This window comes from Strigops habroptila, chromosome Z, assembly GCF_004027225.2.
Source record: "Strigops habroptila isolate Jane chromosome Z, bStrHab1.2.pri, whole genome shotgun sequence".
NCBI classification, from domain to species: Eukaryota; Metazoa; Chordata; class Aves; order Psittaciformes; family Psittacidae; genus Strigops; species Strigops habroptila.
In genome coordinates this window covers 48,259,403-48,285,550 of record NC_044302.2, presented here as the reverse complement: position 1 = coordinate 48,285,550, position 26,148 = coordinate 48,259,403, and the positions used below count along the sequence as shown (strand labels likewise).

General features: G+C 41.2%; 1 protein-coding gene across 4 annotated transcripts in view; it reads right to left on the bottom strand.

The window, feature by feature from the left end:
- PLPPR1 (phospholipid phosphatase related 1) overlaps nt 1–26,148 on the bottom strand; it is a 127,702-nt gene that overhangs the window by 2,119 nt on the left and 99,435 nt on the right. For all 4 annotated transcript variants that reach the window (XM_030470438.1, XM_030470439.1, XM_030470441.1 and 1 more), the window contains exons 4-7: nt 20,327–20,459; nt 10,459–10,709; nt 3,512–3,688; nt 1,393–1,524 (exon numbers count right to left, since the gene is read on the bottom strand). In XM_030470438.1, coding sequence (XP_030326298.1) covers nt 1,393–1,524; nt 3,512–3,688; nt 10,459–10,709; nt 20,327–20,459 — 693 coding nt within the window. The remainder of the gene's footprint in view (nt 1–1,392; nt 1,525–3,511; nt 3,689–10,458; nt 10,710–20,326; nt 20,460–26,148) is intronic.

Here is a 26,148-nt window from a genome sequence, read left to right as displayed (position 1 = left end):
TTTTGTGCGGGTGCAAAGCAAAACGACTGGGAATGAATGCAGAATCTGTATAGAGAAGGACGATGCACCTTCTTTGTCTGAAGAAACAGCAATGAACAGACACTCCCAAGGATTTGCTTGTAAGAGGTTCAGAGTAGGATTACTTTTTCCCCAATCTATTCCTGCATGGTAGATGTATGGTCATTTAGAGACAGATACCCCCAATCAGAGAAAACTCTTGTTGGTCATGGTGGACATCAACAGGTAAGGCCTAGTCCCTACCTTGCACTTCGCAGTCCAGAAGTTATAAATAGCTGACTAGACGAAATTTTTCTCAGAGCCTACAAATATTTTCACCTGTTCATCCCTTTTGTCATACGCAATACAATGTAGATATGTAAGCAGCACTTAGTTTCTGGACCTCAAGTCCATCAAGAGAACAGTTAATATACACAGTTCTGCAGATTTAGTTAAAAGTCTTCCAGCAAATCTTTGCCTAATCAAAACTGACTTTTCAATTAAGCAAAATATTTCCAGGCGTTAGAAACAGTCTTTTTTTTTTTTTTTTTAGTTCCTGATTCCTGATCTGTTTATTTGTCAAAGGGTTTAACAAAAATCACTATTAATCTTGCCGCACACCATGTGCACACGAATGACAGGCCACCTAATAAGAGGAGTACAATTTAAAGAACAAATAAATTACAACAGGGCATTTCAGATAATAGACAAAGCACAGTTCCTCCTGTTGCCAGAAATTTTTCATAGGTGGCATTTGCTTGTCTGTTTTGAAAGGGCTGGGTATGATTCAGTTTACGCTAACATAAGCGATTTGAAGTTAGTTTTAACAGTAACACCATCAATAATGGTGCTCTCACTAGCCTGTTTTTTTTTTTTTTTGCAAACTTGAAAGTATGCTATTAACTTCTCTTCTGATGACTTAGAGATAGAAAAGGGTATATGATTTCTTCTTATAGAAAATACCGAACAGGAATAAGGATAAAAACCTAATCTCTATCATATTTTTCTGGAAAGCATAGTTTATCCCCAGGATTAAGCATGTGAGAGTAAATCCTTAAGATATGCCAAAAGCACCCTGAAGTGTAATTAGACAGAATTATCTTTACTTTTATCTCAGTTTTCTATTCTTCTAAGCAAAAGTTTGTTACCACAAATGATACACTGAGGCAGGTAAAATCCTATTGGTTTAGGTTTGGATGTGCACAAGGGCAGATAATCTAAAGTATTTAGTAGTTTAGGGGATAAATGCCTTAAAACAAACTCTCCCCTGATGCAAATTCACTCTGCTCGATGAGCTTAGTGACAGGGATGTGTAGTTACTAATACAACTAGTTTTTACTCTGCCATAACAGATAATGTGCTTGTTGACGGTCTGGGTAAGACGATTTACAGTACCTGTGCACTCAATGTCTCCAGAGGACTTTCCACTCTTGGAAAAGCCATTAGCGGCATTCCTCGTGGGTCTTCAGGCTTCGGTTTAGAAGGAGCTCCATTAGTGCCTTTAAAGTTATGGACAACACATACCCCCTGTGCAATGCAGGAAAAAAAAGGAAAAGTGAGATCAGCATAGTCCGTCCACTGGAAAACCTCACAGGAACTACCACCAGGGGTCTCACAACTGCCAGTTTTTGACAAGAATTTAACCTGTGTTTCTGTCGAAGGTGCTTGGGCTACAGCGTGTTTACTGACATAGTTTGGCATCGTGAACTACCTTGGTAATGGGTTCACCTGACCTCTAATCTGAGGCGATGAACCATTCTCAGTCGTTTTATGTCTTACGCAGCAGAGACTCCTGTGTCTGTATCACAGAACATGGACTACCCTTATGATGTGTGTTATTGGCCAAATACTCCCTTCAGACTCTGACAGTCATTTCCAAACACTGAAAACAACTCATTGGATGGCTGAACCTACCTCACACGTGGATGACGTCAAGTTGATTTAGCACCATTCCTGCATTCTTTCAGCACAACTGGTGGTGTTTATCCAACAAGCCCCTCCCTTGTGCATTACCAGACTTACTGCACCCACATGGTGATGCTAGTAGGAGCAAACACACATTAGCAGTTTGGGGCTTGAGAACACACTGACTGGAAAGAAAGACAAACAGGAGCTAATACATCTGCTGTCAGAGTGATTCCAGCAGCCAGCTCCTTGCTGGCTCTTCCTCTTTGCTGCTCTTTAGACCTGAGCAGGGAGCAGGCTGCACGCTGGGTGAGTTTGATGCCGGCAGCAGGAATCTCACAGCACCCATCCTCTCCAAGCTCCAGGGAGACCCCTTCCACCACTCTGCGATTGGGCTTGTGAAACTTCGAAGGTAACAGGAGGTCTGTAGGGCCAAAATGTGGCTGGAAGCAGACTGTCATTGCTAGAAACAGGAGCTGGGAGCACATAGATTGTCCTGATTGTCCAAATACATGGGGTGACTGCCTTTTATATTGCATGAGCTAGATTTAAGCTGTCTTTCTCAGTGGGAATCAGACAAATGACTTACATTAAAGCCAAAGAGATTCAGGTCAGATGTTGCAGATATGTTTTTATTTAAAGGGAACATGGGAATAAATGATATGTAAAGGGTTTTGTGGTTGGGTTTTTTTTCCTTTTTCATTTTTATTTAAATACAAAACAGGAAAAAAGTCAGTAACAGGAAGATCTAGACTTAAGGAATCTTTGAAACCTAATCCCTCCTGCTTAGAAGGTTAAAGTGTCTGCTGCTATGCAGTAGATAGTTTTGAAGCATATTTTGATTAAAGGGAAATCATGCACATTTCTTGGTAATAGCAAGAATCACCTTGATTGTTTCCTGTGTGGGTAAATCCTCAGCAAGAGATCTCTCACCAAACAGAACACTTAAACCACACAACCAACAGGGGAGCAAATAACATTCGAAGCCCAGAGAGATGCCGTTCCTCTAAATTCTCTGGGAAGGCCTTTGCCTTTGATAGATTTAACGCATTTGTTTATCCTATGAGATGGTGAACAATTTCATTGCAACTCCAAATGCCACAAAAGGAGGTAGTTTAGTCTCCCAGAGAGTTTATTCTGACCTTCCTTTCTACTGCACTTCTTTTATGTTCTGAAACAAAGGAACCAGGACCACTGCTTAGAGCCCCAGATATACACACTGTGTCCTACATTTTTGCCAGATACCAGGCAGGCAGTGGGGTTTTGCAACACAGGGGTGTCAGAGAAGAAGTCTCAAGCACAACCCCCTTTTGACGTTAGCTGAGACCTACAGCACCTTTAAAGCCTTTTCCAGAACAGGTCAAGGAAAAACATGTACAGTAATTAAAAAATCCCTTGAAATATATAAAAAGCACAAATATAATCATATTAGATTTACTAATTAATATAAACCTGATTTCATATTAAGATTTTCTCTGATATTTTTGACTAGATGAGGCTAGAATTAGTTCTTAGTAACTGGATTAATCAGCTGCAACTGGCCACAAGAAAACAGTATTTTTTTTTAAGAAGTATTTTAAAAGGAATGCGGAAGGACTGATGGCCTTACCAGAAACAAAGCTACAGCACTGCCCAAGATGAAGCCTGCAATCACGTCCGAACAGTGGTTTCGATACTCAGAAACTCGATTTAGCCCAGTGAGGAACGCAGCACAAAGGGTACCCAGGCACAGCACAGGTTTGGCTAGCCTGCTACTCCTCGTTTTAATTGTGCTTGTGATGTACATCTGCAAAAAAAGAACAAGCCAAAAATGAAAAGTGGCTCTGCCAGAAATTAATCTTTTTCCACCAAGATAAATCCTAAATCAGCAAAGATGTGCCAAACCCCATGATTCATTTAAAAAAGCATTGCGAAATGGTGGAAGAGGTTTAAGGTAATTCAGAGAACACTTTTAAGAGAATAAACCAGATACTGTTAAATGATGTTTCATGATGTCAAATATCCCATCAATTTGATTTACATACTGGACTTTTTTTGAGCTGGTATGTACAGGCTCAGTTTACTGACTTCCTAACTTGTGCAAGTACTTACACATATGCTAGCAAACATGCACCCTGAATGTACATAACTAAGTGTTTGCAAAGGGAGCCAAGAATTTATGTTTATACTTTTACTAAAACTGTAATGTGCACATGATGGAGTGCCTTGCATCCATGTGAACTAGCTGCTCCAGTTTCCTAAGTGGTGTTAAGTTTAAGAAACAGAGAACATTAAGAGAAACCATTCCAGACATTTTCTTTGCAAGATTAAATGAAACATAGAATATGAGAGAGATTTCTTTCAGAACGAAGTTTGATTCCGTAAATGTAATCTCAGAGTACGAAGTTTCACTGTGCTCTGAATAATTTTTAATGAACCTCACATGTTTTTGGCAGTTTGTATCTTATTTTAAATGCATTTTGACAGAGTGAATGAAACCGTGTGGGTCACAGTTAGCAGCTGGTCATTAATTCCAGAGCCACAAAATAGCAAAGGTCAAGCAAATGAAGTCTGATGGCAAAACAATTCAATAAAATCCTCCTCAACAAGGAAGCATGGATGCCTGCATGATTCCCAAAGCTTTGATAAGCAAAGACAATATGTCAAACATGTTTGCCAGAAATATCCCCAGATGATACACTGCCGCCCATACATGACACAGAATCAGAAAGATATATTTGAAATATTAATTTGATTTTTATTACCAATCAGGTGGTAAATGAACCTGAGTCACATAGCATTGATCTGATCCAGTGGAAGTACGAATATCTGTTCTGCTGGGGAGTGGAAAAACTACAGACCATGGAAGTGTCTCATCCAGTGTTTAATGTCAAAAGATGGCATTTTATTTGTAAAGAAAAAAAATGTTCTTTTGTTCTCAGAATATGTTCTCAAAGCTGAAAACATTTCCTTGATCCTTTTTCAGATGTTAGAAATTGAAATATGGTTCCGTTAATATTCTGGACAAAAGACTCTATAGAAGATCCTTACTATTTTTATCACACCTGCAGTACCACCGCGACCGGGATGCCTGATTGTGCTGTCTGCAGGTCACAAACCTCATCTTTCTCTTGGATGACTTCGTTTCTGGGGAAGGGCACTGTTGAGCGCTTTGCCACAGTTGGCTCTGAAATCAGAGTGTGACTCTGAGGGACTGTGGAGACTCCAGAGTTATCCTTTGTTGCTGCTGCAGCGGCTAAGGACACAGTGCTGGCTGAAAACACCAGTCTCTGGCCAAGACTAGAATGGCTTGGCTGGGATAAAGTGCTGTGGGATTTTCCTGCACCTGTGCTGAAGGAAGTCTGCACAGCCTTGACTTGGTGCTTCCAATTGCAACTACCAGCACAGTTTGCTTTGTGCTCCATTTTGCAGCCATGGGTAATTATCTGACTGTATTTTAATGCCCATCCCTTTCTTCTGCATCCCAGGTATACAGAGGTCACTGTGGTCTGGCACATAGTTTTGGGATCGAGAAATAGAAATTACATCCATTCTCAAGGTGACTCTGTTCATTGCCTTTAATATATTTCATTATTGTGCTGTATTATGCATAACAAACAATAATGTATTATTTCTCCGTGTCCGTATTTCTTTTCCCTTCTCCCTGACCAAGCCATCAAATATCCCTACAGCTGGTTTCCCCTCACTGGCTGGTGTTAAAAATATTAACCCTAAACCCATTACAACACAACTCTAGAAGGAAAGGAATGCAGCAACCACCTCTTGGAAGGAAAAGGGACAGGCCAGAGAAACTGACCAGGGGAAGGTATATCTGACTGCCTCCAGACATGTACATAGGCAAAATTATACTTTCAGCTGCCAAGAAACTGCAGTGCTAGTCTTCTAACAGATCTCTGCCTGGGGAAGTGAAGTTTGCTGCTACTGAGCACATCGTTTCAAGGTGAGTTCAATTTATGAACTGGAACATTCTGGTGTGTAATAGCACTGGGAATGCGACTAAGCTGAGAGGTTCCTGCTTGCTCTGTTTTCTAAACCTAACACCTGACTGCACCAGGGGCCTTGAAATGACAGCTAGTAACCGAGCACTAGGCGGCAATCTTGCCCCAGTGTTCGCTGGTAGGTTGAGCTGCACCTCTCTATCGCCAAAACTCACGTTAAGGTTCATTGGAAACAATGGGAAAAAATAGCATTCCTGCTGTCTGAATAATTACCACCCACCCTCTCACCCTATGCTTTTCTTTTAGCAGAAACCAATTCAATATGGAGTTGGACTGCTTTCCTGCTCTCTACCAAAGCACTACTGTGGTTTACAGCATCCAAAGGAAAAGCATCACCTCTTTAAAGTAAGAATGCGGTCCTGCTGCGACAGCTGAAAACCCTAGCTACAGAGAATAGGCCACACATGCTTGTTTTCTTACAGGTATGAGATGAAGCTGGACCTCTGGCTTATCCACACGGGAAAGTTTTCCTTATTACAGATGGGAAGTAGTAATGTATTTGAAGCTTCATGCATCTCGTCAGGAAAATGTAAACTTGTAGTAAAGAGAACATTTTTAGCAACGAGGGTAATTAACCATGTGAACAGATTGCCAAGGGAAATCTGTTAAACCCTTATGGGGAGGGTTTAAAACAAGACAAACTGTTTTCCCAGAATATGCTCCAATTAATCCATAAATCACACACCAAAATGACTGGGAGAGCTTCTGCATTCTGGTCAGGCTGCCTGATCACTGTGGCTTGATCTTTATTGTTGCGGTCCCTAAAGCCAAGGTCTTTTTTAAGATTCCCACAGTGTGTTTACCCTTTCACTTACAGCATGTTTTTGAAGCTTTGTGCGTAAGAGCCTAAAATCTCAGTGAAAGTCACTTACACGTGATTTCCTACACACAGCAGGTGTTTTTGAAAATTTTCCAAAATACTATTCATAGGGTAAATTTACAAAACTCTAAACATCAAACCAGTTATTTGATGGGTGGGAAAAGGAAGAAGGAGTGAATATAAAAATATGTGAAGAAAACAGAACAAATCATATTAAAAAATAAACTATATATTATTTGACTACATAAACCATCTATTCAGCTTCTTTGCTGTGCTCTGATCAGCACACTCAAGCAGCGTATGTAGCAAAGTGCAATGTGTGATGGTAGCATTCATCCTGTGCATAATTCCTCTCCCCTTTTTTTAAGGCAGACAAAAGCATAGACAGCCAAGGAGGCTTTTTTGTTTGCAAGTTTAAAATAGACATACATACATATACATATTTAGCTATATGCAAACACATGCATACATTTAGAGTGTACGTTACATCTATGATGAAAAAGGTAGAGTGGAAGAAGTCTGTCTTGTCCTTTCAGCAGGAAGTGGGGAGATTTGTCATAGTTTATTTTCCATGGAAAGTTCACAATTTCATACCAATACTGAAAAATTCTGTGTCCTACAAACTTTAATCTTTCGCTTTACCACAGAGATTTCTACAGTAAGAAAGAAGCAGAACCTTTGACAATGATGTGTATTGTAGAACATGATGCAGTCTCCTAGATGCTCAGTGCGGCTGCTTGAAATGCCAAGGCCTTGAATTTCGTTGATTAGTCATGTAGGCGTTAACACAAAAATGGAAGAAGTTGTTGATGGGGTCACAGTGACCTAGGTTGCAGAAGAGGTTTGCTGCAGTGTTCTCTGCTATTCAGAATTTCCCAAATATTCAAAGTTTCATGCCCAGGTACATATCACTCTAATCTAATCAAGAAGCAATGCTCCCAAGTGTAAAAGACAGATGCCAGGTCATGATCCAGTGTGATGAGAGAGAGTCTTCTACCAGCTGAATGTGACAGAAAACATTACTTGTGGATGCTGCTAGGCAAGGGGTTAGCTGAAGAATCCTAAAAACTACTAAAAAGTCAGTAAGTGGTTGGTTGTATCTTTCAACCCTAGAGATCCTTTTGTGATTGTAAAACAATTCTCCTTGCTTTCACTCCAGAGGGAAACAGGAGGATCAGAAAAGATATTTACCTTCCCTCTACAGTAAGAGATCCTCCAGTTCTGTGGGTGAAATACTTTAATTTTGGGTGAACACTGCCATCTGTTAGAAGTCCTTGTTATTGACTCTTCCATGACCTTTCTCAGAAGAGCATGAGGTAATAGGTGGCTTAAGATGATGTGGCTGGGACACTCATAACACTCATACGGAACATATGATTTTATGGTCTGTTTTTTGTTTTGTTGTTGGGTTTGTTTTGGTTTGTTTGCTTGTTATTTTATTTGTGGTGAGTTTTGTTTGTTTGTTTGTTTGTTTGTTCTTTCCAGAAGTGTTAATGAATTAAGGAGTATTTCTAGCCTATAATTTTTTCTTGGGAAAGGTTCTTAGAAGTACGTGTTTCTAACTGTACAGCAGCAGGTATTTTATGCAGTGATTGCCATCTCTTCCTGCAGTTCTTCTGGGAGACTAATAATACTTCATTAGATGCCATTCTAATTTTTGTGTAAGTATGGAAGCCAGAGCTTGCCGCTTGTTTTCTCTTTCCCCTACTTCAGGCAAAGAAGATTTATCTCTGCCCGCAGAGATCACAAAAGTGATGCTTCGGGTTCTCCTCAGCTTCTTTTGCAAGTGACAAGAAAAAGCCTATTTAATATAAAACCCCGATTATAGAAAAAAAACCCAAACCAAAACACAAAGCCAAAACAATCACAGTGGGAGTACTGTCAGTAGCAGACTAATGAACAAATCAGTACAGAGACATCTGCAAAGGATACTCAAGCTTCAGTGATGGGAGGAGACCCCTAGGTCTCAGACATTTATACAATGAAAGACAATGTGCTGATTTCATTCTCCTGTCTCCTCATGTTCTATTTTTCTTGCTCCATGGCTCATATCTCCAGCTTTATGCAAAATACAGCTATTACTAACCAAACGCTTTTGTTCAGCAGCCCACATTATCACACATATTAGAATCAGCAAGACACTTGCAAAAAATTGTGCACAGCACAATTATTAAGCAAAGCTAGATCTGAACATTGCATTTCTTGTGTAGTGCTCATGTTACTCCCAAGTGACAGGCAGAGAAAAGACAAGTGACAAAACCTTTAGAGCTGGAGGGGTGTTTCAGGCAGAGAACTGGCCTAAAATTGCATTGCAGGCTGAAATGCCTTAAGGACAGACTTTTATGACCTTGGAGCTCAGAAGCAACTCCATGTCCTGGCTCCACCTGGTATCTTCCTATGTGGGCAGAAGCGCAGGCTGCTCTTGAAACACTAGGGCTCAGAAACACTGGGGATTGCCTGTTTGTGGAAGACTTGCCTTCCTAGGAAACATGGGAGGTTGGACAGGGAAAGTCCATGAAAGGATGTAACTAGCTTAGGGCAGAACCACGGCCAAGCTTGATCCTGCAGCTTCCACCTAAGAGTTTTAAAGATGAAAACAGCTTCTACAACAATGTTGAGTTTATTGGGAACTGTATTTCACATGTGGTTGCTTATTGTTTGGAAGTAATGTGTGCAAAATGTTACAGGCTTTCCAAACACTTCCCAACCAATCCTGATCAAAGGAGTTACTGATTTATATCTCTGTCAGTATTCACACAATACCCAGTGCAAACAGATGAATATTGAAACAGCAGTGGGTGGCCTCTTGATTTTATAGTAATAATGTGGTGTTCTATTCACCTGCTACGAAGATCAGGGTAAAATATTCAGCAAATACCCTGCCATTAATAAGCTTAAGGATTTTTTCAAATCCTGATGAGCAACAGACAGACTCTGCCACTCATTCGAGTCAATCTGCTGGGGGAAAAAGGCCTAGATAAGCCATTTTGAAATCAGAACCAGGTTAAGTCCTTGGATTTTAATGCCAAAACCACCAAGGTTTTCTACTTTATGAGTAAGCTTCTTGGATCAATTTTCAGACATTACAGAAACTTCAGCCAGAGGGCACAAGGAAGTGGCAGATCTCTTTCTCAATACTCTTTAAGACAGACAATTTCCTTCCTGACAGTATAGCAGCATCACCGTGTCAAGATGTCAACTGGGGTCCATTTATCTGTGATAACAGCAAAATTATGGCACTGACTTTTATTACAACCTTCTGTGCACGGGGAATTCAGGTCCTAAACAAGAGGAGCAAAATCCAGCCTAGTTCAGCCTCCCATTGAAATGGCACAGTTTACATTTTTAATGTTCAACAACCTATGTCACGTGAACAAAATAAATAGTAGTGATTCAGGGGCCATTTAAGCATAAACTTCATCTTAATGTTCATGAGACAGGGTAGGGAGAAGAGGCTGAACGCATACTCAAGACCTCTGAGAAGATCAGCAGTAAAGACAAGATTAGGACCTCATGCCTCCACATCATACAGTGCCTCAAAAGCAACAAGCATTTTATTTGCTCATACTAGGGTTGGTAAAACAGAGAGAGAGATATTTTCCCCTACAGACAAAGAAGTAAAGCCCTTCCCACAACAACCCTCTTTTCCTTCAAAAACCCCTTGTAAGAAAAATGGTTCCTCCTACATGCACCCACAGAGACCTCTCATACAAGTTAGAAATCATCACTGGCACTCACCGTGGCATATAAAGCTGAGTAGATGCTCAAAGCAGCATGTTTGGATGGAAAGGATCTCCTTGCCTTTTCAATCACCCCCACATCCCCAGTGCAGATGTTGCCGTTGTTTACAAACTGGTGGTGGGCTCGACAGTCATTTCCAGTGTAGTTGGGTTTACATACAGTCAGGAAGTAGGGAGCCAAGTTCCCAGTCACAACCTGGCCAGCGTTTACAAATATGTCAGTGGCAAAAAGTCCAAATGCAAACACTCCTGTGAGAAAAGGTTTAAAATTGTGATTATTCAAACAGGTTTAAAAAAAAATAAATCTTGTTACCTGAAAGGAAGAGACATAATGAGAGGTAAGCAATCAAACCCTGGTTCTGCAGTCATTACCCAGAAGAAGCCCCTGCTGACTCCAGCAAAGTCCTACATCAAAGGCATGATGCAAAAGACCGCACGCTTAACTCTGACAGGTGCTTAACTCAGTGGCTCCAGAAGGACTAAGAAACAGGCTGAAAATGGTAAGCAAGTACGTAAATGTTTTTGTGGTTCAAGCTCTGAACAGGAAAGGCTGCACCCATACTATGTCTGTAAAGTTTCCCCTATGACAAAGACTCACAGCCCAAGGTCAGGTGTCATGCATGAGTTGTTAAAAATGTTTTTGTATTTTTGCCACATCTGGGCCAAAAAAAGGGAATATAATGCCTCTGAACCTGAAAGAACAGTGTAGTCCTGAGACACTACACTGCACTTATCTTGATTATCTAGTGTTATGTACCGTTTGGATTTTGACTATTCACCGTCCTGATGTTGAAAAATTAAGACCCTAATCTAGTAATATTTGGAAGGTCCCTTTCGAAACATCCTAGTGCTTTTCTCTGGAAGACATTTCCACACAGTTGCAGTTCAGCTTATGTCACTGGGAGTGCATACCCACAAACGCTCCAGCAGGAAGCATTTTCTTGAAAGCAGGAACATTTCCAGGGTTGTGGAGCACCCCTTGCTGAATCCTGCAGTTGTCACATCCTCCACTGACTTCTATTAGTGTTACCAATACCTACTACAGCTGTTGTAAACATATATGAGGATCTTTCACTTGCATGTACTGCCCACATAGCAAAGGAACAGAACAGCAGGTTTGCAGAAATGCCAAACCCAAACATTCTGAATGACTAAATCAGCTCCTCTTTCCTCCTTCCCATCACTAAGGTGGATTAAAATATCACAAAAAATTAAAACAAATAAATATTTATTTATAGTGTGGGAATGTTGAGGGTCATATATTTTTGCTTTCCACCTCCTGTATCTCTGTAAGCAAAAGTAATTTAAATTATAAATTAGCCAAGATGGCTGTGTTTAAATATAAACAAGAGCTGGAGCTCCAGGGAAAACATAGGAGAGCTATGGTACAAGAGCTGGCACCACCATGGTTATAAAAACTTCACTGGCACTAAAAAAAAGAAGAAAAAAACACTGCTATAGTCTGAGAAACAAAAACTATCAGGAGTAATCAAAATAATGCAGCAGAAAATGCTTTACAACAAATTAGTAAGAATCAAGGATTGTTCTGCAGATAGTGTCACTGCTATAGAAAACAGAAGGGCTACAGCTGACAAGTCCTTCAAAATGCTCAGGGCCTAACTACACACAGGACACTTGTACAGGCAGTAACATAAAATAAAACCCATAACTAAAAATGGATTCATTGTATGAGTGTCAGGAGCTTGCCAGTGCCACTTGCTCACAGAGATGGTGCTGTGCTTTAACACAAATTCCTCTCTGGTGGGGTAGTGATAGGAAGAGCCCTCTCTCTGAGTAGCAGCCTGAAGTGGCTGCAGGAGCACAGAGCTGTTCGTCCTCACCACAATTCCCCAAGGTTCAGAAGGAGTGTTAGCACAGTGAAGACAATTTTGGGAACTGAATTTATTACTGTTCTTTATATGAGTTTATTATTATTCATTATTAATGAACTGGTGTGTGATCATGGATTCAAAAAGCCAATGGTGGTCAAAGGAGGAGGTAGCCTTCCCCTTGTTCTAGCCTGCAGGACTGCCTCTTGTCTTCTTACTGACATGAGTGTCTTTCTTCCATTTATCCTGCTAAGTGGCTGTGTTTAAAAGGGAAATAAAGAGAACACTGACACTACTCCTTTATTTCCCTTATCCCTCTGCTAATATTCTAAATCCATGGTTTTCCACAGCTGGCAAGAACTCCTCATCTACATTAGCAAGTGCACAAGCAAGTTCAAAGGAAAAAGACAGTAGGTATTTTCTCAGCCTGCGGAAACAGCAAGTTATGCCGGAGATTAATCTTGGTTTATGTGTGGCTCTTTGGCCAAATTCTTCTTTTTTCTTTTTTTTGTCACAGCTTTGTTTCAATGGCATCTTTTTGATGCGCTGTGCAAATCACATGGAATACGGGAGGGATTATTACTCAGCCCTTTACAATACTTAGAAGAAACCTAAGAGCCAGGCAGCCTGGCCCACAGTCTTTATTGCATAAGTAAGTACAAACCTGGAACTGAGGTGTTTCAGATAAGGCTCATAGGCTTCACAACATTATATTGATTTCTAGGCAGTGCACAAGTACAAAGGTGGTCCAGTGTTTTTCTCAAAAAACCCCCAGGAGTTTCAACGTTTTAATTTTCTCAATATTGGGTAGCACTGAAAGTGCTGGCCCAGACTCAACCACTGAGGGCTGCAGTACTCTGCAGAACAGCAGAGCAAGCCATGGTTGAAACCTTTATCATACTCTGACTGCGATGCATATTGATCACTGTAATTCCTCTCTTGCAGTTCTGCCAAACTGCGCTTATGAAAATCATAGCTATGTGCAGCAGTGAATTCGGCTAGCAGGAATTTAACCCTTGCAGATTGATTACACATCATGTAGTCTCTGGAGACTGAGATACAGCTGGCTGTAATTGATTTAAAGGCTGTAACACCAGTGAGCCTGGGTAGTGGTGGAGAGTCTCCTGACGGTTTTTGTACCTCACGAATCCGTCTGTTCAATGGATTTATTCAATGACCTAGAGAAGCTAGGCTACTGACCAGAGCACGAGAATGCAGTGAGGTGGTTGCCAAGTTTTAAGAGGCAGACAAATTGCTGCTGAAAGGCTTCACAGGAAAGGCAAGTACTCCTAGCTCTTCAGGGTCATAAAGCTGAAGTGCGTGACATAATGCCATTGAAAGAGAATGGGAGAACATGTACCTCTTCCAGACTTTAATGCTCAGGTGTAATGGAAGGTGATGTCATCCTGCTAAGGAGCAAGTGCTTTACCATACTGTGCTCACTCTGACCCAGCAAACCTGCTAAGTCCAGAACTTAGCATATGCTGAGATAAGATGTAAGCAGTGCAAGCCACATGAGAAAACAACCTACAGCCTCTACAGCTGGTTACTAGCGAAAAGGATGGACAGAGTTTAATTTCATTTACATAGAGACACTCCTTTTCCTCATCCACACATGTCACACACACATTTGGCTGCATATAGAGGCCTTAAAGAAGGAGCAGAAACTATCTCTGGAAAGGCTTCCTGACTTTTTGTCACTATCCTGCCTCTCAGCTGTGTTTGTGTCAGAAGCAGCCAGAAGAAGAGGCTAGAAGGCAAACCAGTAAGTAGAATGCAACTGAGAGAGAGACTAATTTAGGGGAGAGATAAAGGGTAGTCTATACTCCCTACTATTCTCTTTAGCTGCCCAAGAGCCCCAGAAGAAGGAACTGAGGATCAGATTTTAACACATCTTTACCTCCAGCCAGAAAGACCTTAAACAGACTAAACGTGCAAACCGAAAAAGAACAAACAAACTCCCATTCAAAAATGTTGAGACAGACAACATGAACCTGGAGTCTTTCCATTTCTATTTCAGCTGAACTAACGCTTGCCTTAGCAGAAGAATCTAAATTTTCAGCAGCTTCAATTTTGAATGGTTCAGTTTTAATTTCTTTACTTGCATCTCCCCCTAAATTGTTGCCAGAAAGTCCTCCAAGCATGAACCCATAATTTCTGGGGTCTCATACACACACTACTCTAAAAGTCTTTCCCTGCTGAGCTCCCTGTGTGGCTGTTGATCACTGTTGCCACCTCCAAATATGTCTATTGCTTTTTCTAACGGAGACATCTGCCCTGAAGAAGAGTCCATCTCTCCTCACTCACTGTAACCTCAGTACAACCCTGTCTTCTCCCTGCAATTTATGCTCAAACTCTCTCTTCTTCCACACTGAATCTGTCTAAATATCAGTGACTCCATAGAAACTCTCACTATTACAGACATTTAAAATGCCACAGATTTGAAACAAACAAAAGAAATCAACAAAAAACCCCTCAGAGATGTAGAACAGTTGAAAAGACATGGGGAAGAGAGAAGTGAGAAGTGGGTGGAAATGAGAATGAGGAGATAGAAGGCTTTATTAGAGAAAAAACCCCATTAAACCCTTAGGTAAAGTGACAAAAGAAACAATGTATTGAAGGGCTCATGAGACATTGGAAGCTGTGCTCTTTGGTAACATAGCATCATGTCTTCTACCAAGTGCGTTTATTTAGGCACTTGTCTCTCAGTGCCCCAGTCAATTATCTGAATTTGTCACTCAACCTAATTTGCTCAGAAAACATTCATGTTACATATGCATACTCGCACTCCCCCAACCCATTTTCCATGCCTATGTTTTTTAAAAGGATTAGAGTTCCACTGGAAGGGGTCCCTGGGAGGACTCGTGGCTCTATGGCAATGCTGATCCTCAGCCCATCTCTGAAGGTTTTTGCTCTAACGGTCCTGTGCATCCAATAGAGCCATACATTTATAGTCCTGTGACTCAGATTGTACTAAACCACCCTTCATCATTATATCTGAAGGGGTGTTGTTAAAGGAGCTCTGTATCATTAATCCATTTTACAATGGAGAGATGGGGATTGCAGGAAAATTTATTGTCTGTTGCCATGGCATCAGGAACAGGCTCAACAGAACGCTCTTTCCAAGCACTCATAATCTGATCCTGGAGCTGGCTTTGATCTCCCAGTGAAGACCCCAAAGCTTGCTGCTCCAGGCATCTACTGCTTCTTGTGCCTGCTTCACCTGTGAGTGTCCTGCCTGGATACTGTTCCCTCAAGATGTGAGAAGGAAGACATGTAGTCTAGGCATGCAAGAAGAAACTACCAATGTGAAAGTGCTCCCAATGTGAAAGAAGTTCCCAATGTGAAAGTACTCTGGAGTCTCAAGACTCCTCCCCACAGATACACATGATTTCTTTCTTCCTTGCTGCTTCTCAACTATCCAGACAACAGCCAGCTCAGAACCTGGCATAAAAGGGGAGAGTAAGGTTTGATTTGTCTGCAACACGGCGACCTCTTTCTTATCGTGGAAGCTCTTCAGTGATAAGAAGAAGGACCTACAGAAATTTAAGCTGCAGTCTAGGTTAGGGGCAGCACACCTGAATACATCTTGAGCCCTTCTGAAAGGCAGCAAGTTAATAACAGAACATGCATTGTTTCACAGTGAACTTCAGATCCAAGGTAGGCAGAAGGATAAGATCAGGTAACTATGTCTCGCAGCTGCCTAGAGAATTGACGTAAGAGTTCTGGGGTAGATCTATCCTATTACAATAAACTCAATGTATGTATAAAACTTTTGCTGAACTAATGCATTAATTTCCTGAAATAAAGCCCTAATTTCATTATTTAGTTACCCACTGTGAGGTGTCACCATACTTTAAATTAAGCTGTCAGCAGAAGCTGATCTGCACCGTTTGTTAACTGCAAATTATGCAGGTCCAAAATAAGTTACTGGTAACAAACTCGTGAAGCATACTGCACTCCTAAGTATCAGAACTGGAAAGAGGCTACTTGCGTGTTATCAGGGCTTTGCAGGTATACAACTTAATTACATGGATTAGGAACCTAATAGAGTGAAATGCAACACAATGCAAACTCTAGTCACCCTTCCAAACAGAGTCAGGGAGGTCTGAATCCATGATCCTGGAGGCATGATAGCCACTGTATATAAATAAACTAAATACTAGAGTGAAATCATTCACTATATAATGCTAACATGCTTTTTAATCTCTATTTGCAACACAAACGATGAAGTAGAACATAGCAGCAAATGCAATATGGCAAGATGTTAACAAAGTACTGAATGGGAAATCATCACAATACAAGGAGAATAAAAACACAAAATGCTGTGTACTAAAGTTGGGATACTGGGAGAAGAGGCAGAGACCCAAGAAACAACCGCTCACACACTGGTTTCTCAAAGGTCCAGTGGGTAAATGGCAAATTTTGGCAGCAGAAATTCGTAATAAAACTGCTGGGAGGGGTGGGGAGGACAGACAATGTGACTGGAGAACAGCAGTGCAGTACCAATATTTTAGACAGAAAAAACAGCTCCAAAGTCACTGCACACCACTTGTTTGACCTGAAAATCTTCAAAATAAATGTTTGTGGAAGCAGTTGTAAAAGATAAAGAGGAAGATGGAACAAATTGCAACATACATCAAAGTCTGATGTTTCCAAGCTAAGCCAGCTTTTTTTTTCAGTGATAAAGGAATTGAATTTCTAAATACAGGAAACAGCAGGTTTCACCAATCTAGGCTGCAGTAAAGGACTTGATATACACTGAAGCAAATTGAGAGGCAGCCCTTTGTCACAAAAGCACGTCTGCCTATGGGCAGAATTCATGCCTGGCCCAGGAAGTAGTAAGAAATTTTGGTTCCGCTTCCTGTGGACAAAAGAACAGGGAAGGATTTCAGACAAAGCTCAACATTCAAGGGCTCCACTAAACTTGGGAGGGGAGAATCTTAGAAACTAACTGCTGCTGAGAGCTGGAGGAAAACAAAGAGAAAAAAACCAGGGAGCACAGTTGGCAAGGCAAGACAAATCAAGGAAAAGAAACCTGGAGCTTTGCCTATATCCCAGAAGAGTTTCAGGGGGTTGGTTTAGCTTAATTCTTTGATCCACTATCAAAGTGCAAAAAGGTACTTCATTATGTACTTTTTCATGAAGAAAAAGCAAGAAGGGAAGAGGCTCAAGTCTAGCAACCAAATCTGAAATATCCCTTGGAGACAGTATGACAAGGATGCTCATCTGTCACATCACCAAAAGATAGTCTGGAGTTTCCCTTTTTGCTTCTTTCCTTACAAAATCTGAGTGAATATGCAATGAAGTATCTATAACTTTCTCTTCTTTTTGCGGCAAGCCCATTTAGGCTACTATTCTTAAAACCCTATCTCTTCCCAGCAACTCCAGTTACAGAGTCAGGAAGGGAGAAAAAGCCTCTTTGCCTTTCTAAAATTTGGGGATAGCAACTCTCAGAAGCTCTCCATGATGTGCCTTGGAGGGTCAGGAAGTAGTTCATTTTTCCTCACACATGAATACTTGGACACACTGAAGGATTTTTCCCATCCTTTTGAGTAATACCAACTGTGACGACTTATAAGGCAGTATTCCAAGGAGTTAAATTACTACTTTTTGCAGCTACTTATTTAATACTCTTGCTCACAATCTGAGCTAAGGAAAACACCAGATATGCATATTCGAATCAATTTGTACCAAGACTAAATAGGCAGCAAAATTCTTTGCAACAAGATAGATTGTTTGCTAGGGTATCTTGGAAGACAATCTACTTAACCAACTCTGTAATTTATGGTCCTCAAGTTTAGCAAGAGAAAACGCACAGAAGGAAATCCATGTATGAGCAACCTGTTCGTCTCTCCAGAGCCAAGCATCCAAGTAGCCTCTTTTTGAAATAAGCAGCTGCATGGAGCTAATTTCCCTGAACATCCAGCATGGGCTACAGCTGCTCAGTCCATGTCATGTTTTCAAAACGCAGGTGGAATGTCAATAAAAAAGAAGCGGTTATTTTTAGTTCCTTTCATAAATTATTTCAGCCACTTTTCAACAGTCTCTACTTCTCTCATTTTACTGCAGAGCAGGGAGATGGTTGCAGAAGAAAACAAGCAAACAATCAGTGTATTTTAAGACAAGATGAACACTTTAAGCCATTTCTAATAATGTTAACTTTGTTTTTGTTAGGAAAACAAACATAGCTGCAAAGCCAAGATAGATTGATTTCTCTAGTAGGGTTCATATCTATATTTACTCTCTGAGAGTCCACTGTATCATCACTACCCCCTTCTCTTCCATCAGAAGAGAAACAATAGCATGAATGTTTGAGAATAAAGCTAACTACAAGGAAACATACACAGCAAGTGCTTAGCTTCCATGGTCTAAGTCTTTTAGTGCTGACCCCACAGGCAAGAGTATTTGATTAGGACTTTGCTGCATGCTGAATGTGCTGGAGCATTCAAACAGCCCTAAGTGGCCCAGTGGTCTCCAGTACCCTGCTTCTCTCTTAATGGCAGTTTACTATCCATCAATATATCCTAGATGTTATGTGAAGTTCAAGGGTATTTTACTTTTAACTGCATTCCCATGTCTTTTGTTTTTATCAGCAGCACCCAGGCCAGGCCTCAGTAATGAACCACAGGTTAGTTGTCTCTACCCCCAGTGTGGAAGAATGTAAAAAACCATTTCCACTTCCTGACTGCCATGCATAAAGCAGGAGACGCAGAGCGGGAAGAGGAAGAAAGAAAACCTTTGCAGCATGTATTTGCTGCTGATGGAAACCGTAACACAGGATAGGACTTTCAACTTCACGCATGCTCTGAGCAAGCATCCCTCCCTGCAGCCAGGGCTGTGCTCCATGGAAGCAATACATCCCCTTGCCACAGTCACAGAATACATTTTTCTTCCAGATAAAAATCAAAAATTAGGCATGATAGGGAAGAAGCGATCCAAAGATTTTTAGCTTTTTTCCCAATGCTTTTTTTGACTCAGACTGAATTCAGACCCAGCTTTTCTGCAAGTAAGGACACTTTACCTTTAAGAGTATACAGGGAGGGAGGTGCTGTGATGCTCTGTGGCAAAGCCCTTCTTGGTCAGTGGGAGCCATATTTAGCACTGGCCCATGCCAGCGGCAAGACAAACCATCCCATCCAATGTATGAACTTGGGACTTCTCATGAATAGGGAGAGAAGCGAGGACAAGCCCCTTACACATGTAATTCAGAGTTGCCCGCTTCCTACTCCACTGCTACAAGGAAGTAGGAAGCGAGCCCTCCTTATCTCTAAACACCGAGGCGTGTGGTTGGGGCAGCCTTAAATGGCTGCGAATTGGCAAACCTTCAGAGGAAAACTAGATTTTCTGTTAGTGCTACAGTGGAAGCACAAGCTATAATGCTCTTCCTCTTCCTGCTCCAAAAGAACCATGGGATCATCACCTCAGTAAGGTCTCATAGACAATCTTTCCACTAATCAACAGTGTTAAAAAGGCTTTGTGGTTTGCATGCAGCATATAAAGAAACCCCCCAATGGTTTAGTGACAGAACTTCTTCATTAATTTCTTAGTGAGTAACTCAATGAAAGCTCCAACAACAACAAAAACATAACAAAACAAAACAAAACATTATTCTATGTGGACTCTGCGCTTGTTTACATTTTGTGGCAGAGCTATGGATGTTAAAATTAGAGCTGAAAAGAAAAATGCCAAAGAGATGGGCTGGTGAGGACCAATTTGTAAGTAAAATGGGTAGCTTACACAGGCTAGCAATGATGGAATTATTCATATAAGGATTTGATTGGCATAACCTTCTTCAAGGGTCCAGAAGAAGCATTAAGCTCAACAGAATAGGATATAAACTAGCTCCAGCCAGCATGATATGGCACATTTTGAACATTACCTTGCAAATCCTGAGGGGGACTATCCCTCTAAGGTGGAAGATGCCTGCAAAGATTTCACAGCTTAATTAATTTTGTGGTGTAGATTACCAGGACGTTTTGTTCTGTTTTGGTGCAAAAAGGGACTAACTAAGCTTGCAGTGCTAAGGATGCTTACCTATAAAACGTATTATTCTTCGAAGCAGTGGGTTCAGGTAACAGCACTCTCCAGTCAGAATAGTTTTCTCTTGGATAATAAGGGTTTCTCGGGTTGATTTTATGAAATACATGGATATCTCACCAATAAAAATCTGCAGGAAAGGGAAAGAAACAGAGGGTTAAAAATGACATGAGCAAACATGAAAACATGGGTGACTGGTTCCAGCCCACAGGAACTAATACACGGCAGTGTGTGTTTGCAACATTGCACTGCACAGTGAGGCTACACTTACTCACTAGAGCTGAACTGACATAGACTCAGCTCTTGGCCAAGAAAAGGATCTGCCGTTCCTGCACTCGGTGGCAAGACACATCAAGTATTAGGCCTTCTTATACTAACTCCTGGAACACAGGGAGCAAAGAGACTTGAATGAATACTGTGGATCACAGAAACTCCCTTTTTTACTGCGATTAGCACAGAATTTGTCATGTCCTGTTATTAGCATTTAAAATTTACTGACAGTAAATTTTCACGGGCAGAAAGCTTCTAGACATCTGGGGAACCGGAAAGTAATGCTGCAGGTGTCCACCCCAAGGTTTTACGAGGAAGCCTCAGCATCATTAGATGCTTCCAGTAGCCTGCACACCTTCTAAAACTTATATTTGCCTGCGTCTGACAGATAGGTTACAGAACTCCTGCCAACTTTGAAATGAAATTCAGATGAAGGACATCTCTGCAATGGAAACTGATCTGAAGTCACAAAACTGTCAGGGATGTCAATGAACATTCTGGACAAACAGATCATATTTGTACTAACAAAGTAAAAAGTGCCAGGGTATGGGTGCAGCACAGGCAGTCACCCATATTGTAACGACCATACGCTAGTATGGTCGCTGCCACAGCCTGGCCTGGTGACAACAGTCTCTCAGCAAATGCCTGGGACAAGTCCCCAAGGAAAGCTGCATGCAGCCGCTGCTATGTAAGTAGAAGGAGTTCAGCCATTTGGCCACAGATTGCATGTGCCAGATAGTCTGAGGGACAGAGGATGACTTCTAGCCTATTTCATTTACTATATGTCCTGGTTTATTTATTAAAACATCAAAAATGACGTCTCCAGGGATCCACTGATCTTGATGTTAGCTGTGCTTATGTATTACAGGTTTTTATTGTGATCAGATCATTCATGCTTTCTATAAAAATGGTAACTGCTTCCCGTAGGAGTAGGATCAGTATTTCATAAGCACTCAGAAATAATTTAAGTCTGTCTTCAATTTAAGACAGAGGTCTATCTGCCCTAGTTGAAGCTGGACAGAATTTGATCATGGGCTTTAGAGGCAGTGACAGTCCACTCATAGCGGGCACTTCTGAAAATCCCACCACAGTGCACTCACAGTGGCATTTCTGAAAATCCCACCTATCATGTTTTGTCATCAGGCTTTAGAAGACAAAACTAGGTGCTTTTTAGAAAGACATAGTTTGTAATGAAAGACTTCAGAAAAAAACCTCAACAGCCTGAAGTGGAAGAAATTAGGTTTTAAAAAGGGTGCACTCAAAAGCATTACTTTCATACATTGCTGTAAGACACAAGAGGAGTACATGGTGCTAGGGAATGATCAGAGAAATGCATAACAAAAGTATGTGTGTACACACACATGCACACAGACACCCAGAGTTAGTATTAATATTGAGGAACTAGTCTTAGTTCACTTTGACTGCTGGAACAGTATGTTATTTCAAGGGCAATGGTTTATCCTTATTAAGCCAGATGAGCATCCTTATCGATCATTGACATTCAAGCCAAGTATGCTCAACCTCTTCATAACTCTAACTGCTGATGGCGAGAGATGTGGAGTTGTAAAATGTATGTCGATAATGGCATTTGGGGGTGGGAGCCGCTCTGAAATATTGCCTTTATCCCATTTCACTCCATCTGCTCACAACAGAATTGGCAAGTGGTTCAATAAGCTCAGCTCACTAACTATGGGGCTGGGAATTAAGAAAAAGACCATCTGCACTAACGCAGTTTCAAAGTGACACTCTGCTTCAAACCGTTTATTATTTGAATTATGGTAATGTTCAGAAAGTTTGAATTAATACTTTGGCTCTCTGTCTGCTGTGGCTGTATGTACACATTGAGAGACAATGCACACCCTGAGGAAATTCTACTCTGTGAAGACATGGGTTAGTGGACTTTAAAAACTTTTCAAGTTAGACAGACTTAGGTATAAAACCTATTAATAGACCTCCTTTAACAATACATCCATTTTTGAAGTTCCTTTGGATCAGAAGCTAACTGAATGTTTTCCCGCCTCAATTCCCTTCTTTATTTCTATAAATTTAGCTGCCTCGCATACTCCTAGAAACTCCCATGTGGATAAATTAGTTCCACTTAGATTCAGGAGTAAATTTTGCCAGGCTATAAATCTATTCAGTTCCATTCCGTTGATTTAAGCAGAGTTGTCCCAGTTTCTTATAGCATAACAGATCAAAATGTCATTTTTTTTTTTAGTTGAACAGTGCCTTACGTTTAATACAGAATTTAGGCATACAGTAATAACGCTGTATTTGTGAGGTGATGTAAGATGATTCAGTGTAACTGGCCTATTCTTGTGGTGCCATCACTGGTATTGTATTTAATAGCTTGAATTTTGTTTCCCTGTATGCTTAGCGTGGCTCTAAGAAAGTGAGCCTTGCTGTTCTCTAAAAATTCAATGGGGGCCTGGGCACCTAATTCTGATAGCTAATCTAGCTGTGGAGAATTGAATGTGGTCTGAACAGCTCCTCAAAGAACTGATTTCTTTTTTTCACCATTTCTGAAGTCAAGTAACTCCACTGATTCCCATGATTCTGCATGAGCAGGGTCCACATCCAGCCAAGTTGTACAGCTGGCATCTCAAAATCAATCACTGACACTGTTAGGTACCTTAGCTTCATCCAGAACAGAATCAGCACCCAAGGAATGATACAATTCAGTTCTAAATCTGAAATCTAAATATAGATACATAAATACGGGTGGAAAAAGAAAAGAGCAAGCAAACTACTTATTTCTTCTTGGGAAAACAATGCAAGGTTAATAATGCTGTATCATATTGCATAAACATATACATATGCATATCATATACAGCATAAAAATGCTGTATCATAATGGCTTAATTAGATAGAAGAAATTGCAAGAAAATGGCACTGGATGTTGGGGACTGAAAGCACAGGTCATTTGCGGTCTAAGGTGACGTAGGCCATAGTGAAGCAAAGGTAGTGCCATTGGATGTGATTTTGTCCTTGGTTCCCTAAATGCAGTAGCAGCTCAACTACACTGAGATTATGCTGCTTGGACACTCTTGCTCACATTCCTTTTCATATTACTATCAGGTAAAAATGCTACAATGATGCCCCGATGCCCCAAAGCCCCAGTATGAATTTGAAATACCTACCCAGCAGTCATTTTTCCTTTGCTGATTTCAGCATTGAGAAAACTTCAATTTGACGTGCCTTCCCATTACTGGCACTGTCACCAAATACTTGCTACTCAAAATTCAGCTCTCAAAAACCTCTGCTGCACATGCTTTACTTATTGGCTCATCCTGAGCAAAGAAGCAGATAAAATGATCTGTCCCACTTTGTTCTTCAATAGCCTTTTGCCTGCAGTAGTCCTTGAACTTGTGAACTGGCATTTTCAGACAGTGAAATATCACACTTTCCCCTTTCAAGTTCTCAGCAAAACATGAGCATCCAATACTTCCTGCATTCCTGTACAGATTACCAACAGTCAATTTAGTTATCAACTTAATCAACAAAACAAAAAACAAAACAAAAAAAATTTTTTTTTTTCCTCCAACACTTTCTGACAAGCTCACTGTGTCGTTGCCGAACAATTCTTTGCACAACTGCATTCTAAAAATATATTGGGGTAAACATCAAGGAGACCTGTTTCCATATGTATAAACTAAGATAAACTATCCTGGAATGACTCTGGAGTACAAGAAAGAGGAGGCTGCAGGAGAGAGGCATCTTGGAGTGCCAGTCCTGCTGGAACTGTGCAGTGGGGTGATGGTGGGGGCAGCCTTGAAGAGTTATTAGAAAATTAATTATTGATAGTGCTGACAGCCAAAGATGGGTCCAGCCTGAAGACCTTTCTTTCTTTTACTAGTTTCTCTCATCAGGACATTAACCTTATACCTCAATTCAAATTGTCTAGCAAAGCTGTGGACTGTACTGTTGCTTCACTCCCCTGACATACTGTGGCTTACCTTCCCTCCAGTAGCCAAAATCTTCCTCAGTCATGTTTCTCCAAACTCCTGTGCATGTAGCGTGCCACAATCCGGTTCTTCCTATGCATAAACTGGCTCTCCACCAGCCACGCTGCCCCGGTCTTGCCATCCTTCTTCCCCACCTCCCTTTGAAAACTCGCTACACGTTCACCATAACTTAGTCAAACTGCTTGCCACTCTTCTTCAGTGGTTTCTGGCCCAACGGCATCCATGCAGCCCCACATCACTGCTGGCAGAGGGTGCATCTCAACAGCCCTCTTGCCGCTCACTCGCTCGCTCGCTCGCTCGCCTGCTCACTCACTCACATCTGACAAATGGGAAAACACTATTTTTCTAATTTTTTTTTAAACTTTTAGCAAACACTAAGTTTGTGTGAAAGTTGCCACAGACAGATTTCATGTCAGCTGCAATTCCACACAAATTAAGGAGGAGCACCAGCCAGGGCACACAGAAGAGATGCAGGAAGCACAACTGTGCCCACAGACTGGGACTGCCTGAAGTCTCCCTGTGAAACAATATCCTTCTGCTGCTTTCCACAAAAAAGTACAATTCATGGCATTTCCAATCACAGTGAGACAATGGAAATACCATATTAGGGAGAATTATGTGAAGTACAGGCAGGATCTCTCTTTTCTATGCATTAATTTTATGTCTTTCTGATTTCTGGGAGTTTTCAAATCTATGAACTTGTTTAACAGCATCCTTTTGACACATTTAATTGTTGTTAACACCACTTTCTACAGAGAAACCACATCCAGAGACATTCTATTACACACAAAAATCTCCAGTAGAAAACAAAACTGAACTTCAGTTTTGGGACATCATCAGTCTCAGTTCTGGACAGGATCCAGCAAGCTGTATGAGATTTCCTGAATCCTCTATAAGGATGTGTATGGCTGCATATTAATGTCACAAATCTAAATTAATCAAGTCTTCAGTACTCAAATAGCAGCCTAGGGGAGGAGCAGATACATGCAAGGCACTGTCTGTGAGACAAGCTATGTGTAGAGCACTCAGAGAGTATAAGCAGATGAGTGTCATGGGGCTCTCAACCCCAATCAGCCAGTTTCAGAATGACTCCACACAACTCTCCCTGGGAAAAGCAGGCCTGTTCACCAAAAGGTGACCTCTGCAAAATGCTCTAGCAGGTGTTCTGTCAGCACTGGCTTGCACTGGGCCAAAAGCAATTCTGCCCTTTTGCATCATGGTGTATCTGAGGACTGCATTAGCACAGCTGCCTGTTAGTAGAGACACTCGTCAGGCTCTGCACAGGAGCTGATGGCTCCACTCATCTGTCATTAGTTAAATAGCAGAAAATTTTCACTAGCACTACAGAGTGCGGAGGCACAGAATCACGCAATGAATTTGCTGGGAAGGGGTTCCAGAGGCCTCCAGCCCTTTGTGTGGTCCTACACAAAGCAGGACCACCACAAACCACAGCCTTGAGAAGTTGCGTTAATGCATGTCCTCAAGAATGAGGGTCCCACGGCCTCCTGGGGCCACTGTTTCAGTGTTTGGTTACTGCCATTGTGAAAATATTTTTCTTAATCATTTTGTTTTCTTGCAGTTCGT